At 29.2% G+C, this 5,929-nt stretch overlaps 1 protein-coding gene across 1 annotated transcript; it reads right to left on the bottom strand.

Moving 5' to 3' along the window:
• Positions 1-2,433: 2,433 nt before the first annotated feature.
• On the bottom strand, positions 2,434-4,525 carry LOC112503888 (photosystem I reaction center subunit psaK, chloroplastic). The gene is made up of 3 exons (XM_025107864.1): positions 4,392-4,525; positions 2,861-2,959; positions 2,434-2,764 (listed from the first exon to the last, which is right to left on the bottom strand). Exons 1-3 carry the CDS (start codon positions 4,473-4,475, stop codon positions 2,537-2,539), a joined length of 411 nt encoding a protein of 136 aa, XP_024963632.1. The 5' UTR covers positions 4,476-4,525; the 3' UTR covers positions 2,434-2,536.
• Between the last annotated feature and the right edge of the window lie 1,404 nt (positions 4,526-5,929).

Consider the following 5,929-nt stretch of genomic DNA (forward strand, 5'->3'; position numbering starts at 1 on the left):
AAGCCACTACCAATGGTACCCGAGACTACTTATTTTGCCGATGGAATGGATAGTTTATACGACACCGTTTTTGTCCTTAGGGGTCCCAAGGCCCAATTTTCTTCCCTTCCCGATCCAACCGATGATTTTTTAGAAGGGTTGTTTCTTTTCTTAAAGGTTTTATTAAGAGATCTGTCTGAATGGTTACGAAGTAAATTTTATTTAATAAAAAAATTATCTTTTAATAATTCTAAAATCTTTTAAATAATTTTGTATCATAGTCATTTCTTAATCATTTAACATCTTAATTCTATTGTAAACAATTATCAAATAATTATATTTTATTTTGTATTATATTATAAGAAATATTTAATTATTCTGAACCAAACATTCAATAACTGTAAAACAGTCCATAACAGTCCATAAATCTCGTATTTCTTTTATTAAAATGGTTATGTTTTAAAATAAAAAAGATAAACTATAAAGTAAAAAAGTTGTTGTAATTATATTGATTATTAATATATATATATATATAATTAGTTATTTAAAACTTTTTCAGATAAATAATATTTATATTTAACAATTTATTTATCCTCTTCTATCTTTAGTGAGATTTTCGATAATCCAGATATCATTAGAGTAAAGGATTTATTGTTAATTATCTAAAAACCTGTAGTTTTATGATTTTTAAACGTTATAATATTCACATAAAACACACATTTAGACATCTCATCCGTAAGCCTTTAGAGGTAGTTGAAGCGGCAAGAAACAGAGTGTGAGTCGAGTACGCATTATACTGTATACTTTGCTTGTTGGTCTTTTGAAAATAAAAAAGGATTGTCTGGTTTAAACATATAATACGATAGAACCATTTATTGAAAACAAAAATGTTGATGTTGTAACCCAAAAACAGGTTAGTGTTTTTTGGTTTAAAAAGGTACAAGATTTAACTTGATGTATATTTTTGTTAATGACTTCATAAATAAAATGACATGTTAATGATACAAAAATATGTAACCAAAATCAAAGTTATTGATCTCACATGATATAAAAACCGACAAAAATTAACAAATTCATTGAATAAATCAATCTTCAGCTTTGTGATGGTAACTCTTGATACAAATAAAATATGCAACACAATAATTTTTATATGAATGTTTTTTTTTTTTTTTTTGCATAACAAAATGTTCCTCAAGTTTTAGAAAATTTGTGCATAACATGCCTTTGTAAAATGGCAATAAAAATACCTTGATCAAAGATAATTCTCCTAGGTCGAGTGTGTTATGTCACTCATCAAAGAGAAGACATGTTTTATTTGATAATATGGAAGAATTTAACATTTTATTAACTTTTTCGATAATTATTTTTTGTTTACAACATTATAGTATGCTTTTTTACGTTCATGAGATTATATTGTCATAAGGCGTCTTGTGGTACGATGCAGTGTGTGCGCTTTATGGGATTTAACTGTTTTGATGAACACACTTATTAATACGGGTTTAACTGTTTTGATGAACGCTCTTATTAATACAGTCTCTTAATTGAATCAATATATAGCTTTTGAAAATATGTTCCCGAATATAGATGGAAACAAGCTACATTTCATTTTAATTGAATTTGCCCAAAAAGATATAAACATGAAATGTTGTAGGAATTACAATTAAGGGGCTCTACCTCAACCAAACAATTAAATGGATTGTTCCACATGTATGTTGCATCATTACTTTTCTTTGTCATTTTTTTTGACATAATTATGATTAAATTCTATAATTAAGTTTTATGCTCAATAAAAGCAAAATAAGGGTAAAAAAGACTCAATTTGTACTTGGGAAAATAAAAATAAGATACAATAAAATCTTAAATACATGTTAAAAGTGGATGTGTTTTTACATTTATTAGGTTGTTTGAATGTATATTTTGAATGTGACTATCTAATTATTGCGACTTTCAATTCGTAATAAATTGGTGTTTGTTGCTTACATAACATGCTTCTACTAATGAATACCTTGTTAGTAATAAGTTAAATAATCAGTTTTATATAAGTAACAACAAAATTGATTATCAAATGAAAATAAGAGTAAATTATAGATCCTTATTTTATCAATATTTGCTTCAGTGATCATAAACTGTCAACACGATCAAAAGTAGTCGTTACTACAACTTCATGCAGTATAAGCACAACCAACCATTGCATATCATCATGTTTGATTCAAATAATATAGAGAACTCATGTACCAGTAGATTTGATGATATCACTGTAAGTAAGTTAAGTTGGATTATTTCGGGGAGTTTATTGTGATGTTTAATGCAAGACTTACTCTACCTTGAATTGTTTTTCCCCTTAGTTTAAGTTTTTGTATTAGAAGACAAATAAATGAGAGGATCTGGATGGTTGATGGGTTGGTCGGTCATGATTGGTCGATATACAAGCGTTAGTGGCCTTTACAAAAAAAAGAAAAAAAAAAGAGTTGAACTCCATAACAAAACATGCATAATTGGAAGGAGAAAGCAATTACGACAATGTTATTAACATGATAATTTGTTTATGAAGAAAAGTCTAGATGGCTCCAATGTTCTTAAGCCCCAAAACAACACCAACACCAATAATGTGACCAACGGTTCCACAAGCCAATGTATCTGCAAGAGTGAAGCCAGCAGGGTCACCTGTTTGAAGTCCCGAATCCCTTACCTCAAGCTTTAGTCCTGCAGTAGCCTTCCTGTTTGCTGATGGTGCCAATCCAAATCGACCAGCAAACAACATCAAAGTTGTCGAAGTCACCATTATCTATCCAAACAAAACATCAAAATTCTCGTTTCATTTACATGTTTGTTTTTAAAAGCAGATTGTATACTTCAATAAATACAAGTGCAAGTAATTTACCAAATTTGTGGACGAGCCAATGAAATCACAACGAACGCCTAGAGCTCCATTTCCCTTTCCCTTTCCCTTTCCCTTGGGCTTCATTGGTTGAAATGACACCTGAAATGGGGGAACGATCTTAGGTTTGCTCCATCAACATTCGACTTTTGATTTGACTCTATAAATAATATATACTTTTAAAAAAAAATATTTAACGTTTATTAATGAGTAAATATGTAATTTTCGATTAAAATATCTTTCAAAATGCAAATATTAGGACTAGAAAATCCATAAAAATACAGTGACGATTTGATTGCTTTTGTGAATGCCCTTATACTACTCACATTATTAAATTACTTATTTGACCATTTACATTTTATTTGTTGACTTTTAGACATAATATTATATTTACAAAGATAGACGATTAAATTAATATATGATAATAAATAGGACATGTAATTAGTAAATGATAATACCGATAAATATGAGACATAGTTTATTGACTTTTTCGGCATCGTGGTTGACTATTTGTTAAAAGAAAACGTAAATATGAATAACCATTGCAATCGAGAGTTTATATCAAATCTGTTCACTATCAGAAGCATTTGGCAAAAATATCGACTAATTTCTAACATAAAGCAAACACCACCAATTCTTATTAATGAACACTACATTATGCAGTAACAACGAATTTTGACACATTATGAGGACGTATATATAAAAAAGATCATCGTAGTTGACATTTTTTTTTTTTGCCAAAACCCAGTCATAATCTACAACACTTATATAAAAACATCGACTAATTTTCTAACGAGAAAACAAACATAAACCCAATCTAACTTATCCTAAAAAATATTACAATGTGCATTAACAATAGTTTTTGACGAATTATGATTATGTAAATCTGAAAAAAACCATTGTAATCGACAGTTTACGTCAAAGCCACTCACTATGTAAAGCACTTCCACGATAAGGTCGCCTAAATTCTAACCAAAAAACAAACGCAACGCCAAGTTCTTGTAAACAAATATTAAAAGCCGCATTAACAATAGTTTTTTTTACAGATTATGAAATACGCAAATGTGAAAAAAACCATCATAATTGATAATTTTCATCAACTACTATCTAAAGCACTTTTGCATGACATCGATCAATTTCTAACCAAAAAACAAAAACAACGTCAAAGTTCTTGTTAATAAACTCTTCGTTTTACGATAACAACTTCTTTTAACAAATAAAAAATCGTAAATGCAGTTTTCGTCAAACATGCTCACTATCTAAAGCACTTCCACAACAATATCGACTAATTTCTAACCAAAAAACAAACAAAACGCCAACTTCTTTTGTCAATGAACACTACAGTGTATATAGTAACAATGGTTTTTATCATGTAACGGAATACGTAAAATAACAGATAATGAAAAACGTAACTATGAAAAAAAAACCAATTATTTTCAACCGTCTTTTATTAAATTCATTTACTTCTGTAAAATATCGACTAATTTCTAAAGAAAAACAAACATCAATGATTCAGAATCAAATTGGAACTAACCGTGGATTGAATTGGGGAAGTTGATGAAGAAGAAGGCCTTAAACCAGTGAATCGAGGGAGAGAAGCCATCACAGCAGTTGCCATTTTCGATAACTCAAAGAAAAAAATTGAGTTTGAAAAATGGAGATTTTGAAGTATTTTAAAGATTCAGAAGCTTGGTTTGTGGCTATGGAAGATTGAAGTGGGATAATATATCATCCTTGTTGCTTACGTGGCATTTTATGGTTGGTCAACTCTAATACCCTATAGATTTTTGCCCAAAGTATAAATATTTATTTTAGAGTTATTGTCTTTTTATGCTTTTTAAATTATTTAACATATATCATTAGTAACATGGACAATGAATTATCTTGTTAAGGTTGATATATAAGTTTTTATACAATTTTTGGGTAGACTTAAGATTTGTGTATATGCTATTTTTCGTATTCTATTTTTGAGTGAGATATATTAAGGGGATGTTTGGTTTTTTTTTTGTTAAAACTTATATGAATAAAATTATATGTATTGATAAAGTTATATGTATGTTAATCTATAAGAAGTTGTTTTGCTGAATAAACAGTCTAAATGTCAGAAATGACCATTTTACTCGCAATCTTTATTTTTGTCCGAATAAAACAACTATTTTTAATGAATGGAGTTTTGCTTTTGATCCAAAACAACCTGCTCCATTTTCATTGATTTTAAATCCCATCAAAATCTTGATGAAATGCTCACATTTTTACTTTGAAGTATATCTATAATCTATACTATATTATAAAATACTAGTTGTGTATCCGCGCAATACGGCGAGATGTGAAATTTGAATAAATGTAATCGAGCATACCAATTACGAATGAACATTTATATTTGAAATTGTCACACACTAATATCATTGATTGTCGTCAAAAGTTAAGTTAAACGGGAAATTGTTTTCTTTTTTCAGTTTGAGACTTTGGATGACATAATTTTAGGACGAATATAAAGTTGATCAACTAAATCAATTAGTTTTGCTTAATCTAATAATTTAAATCTCAATTTTCATACATTAAAATATTAAGTGTTTTGTTTGGTCTCGTAATTTATAAGTGCCTCGGTAATCGCAACGTCACCAGGTAAGATAAGTGCCTCGGTAATCGCTTGGTAAACAGCTCCCCAAATCTAAAACAACACCTTCCATTTTTACTCTTTGATTTAGGTGTCAAAGGCTATTAATCTTAAATGGGAGTTTTGTAATAGAAGCACCACCTTATTGACTACAGGATGATGTTGCTCAGTTGTTGCATGTAACTGTTTTCTAGCACCACCTTGGGAAGTAAGCTAAATCAAGAACACAAACATTTGGATCGAAATTCCAATTGCATGTTAGAACTCACTTGAGAATGAATTGAAGTTTATGTTGGAGGTGGTCGAGCATCAACAACAACAACCAAGTACATGAGGTTCTTTTGGAAAATGGCTTGCATATATTATTAAGTTTAGGCAAGACAACAACATAAGAAAATGTCAACATGAAAAGGACAGTTTCAAATGGTTTGTCAAATAAAAATGAGATATGATTT

The sequence above is a fragment of the Cynara cardunculus genome, unplaced genomic scaffold (assembly GCF_001531365.2).
Source record: "Cynara cardunculus var. scolymus isolate 2C unplaced genomic scaffold, CcrdV1 Un_Scaffold_4054, whole genome shotgun sequence".
NCBI classification, from domain to species: Eukaryota; Viridiplantae; Streptophyta; class Magnoliopsida; order Asterales; family Asteraceae; genus Cynara; species Cynara cardunculus.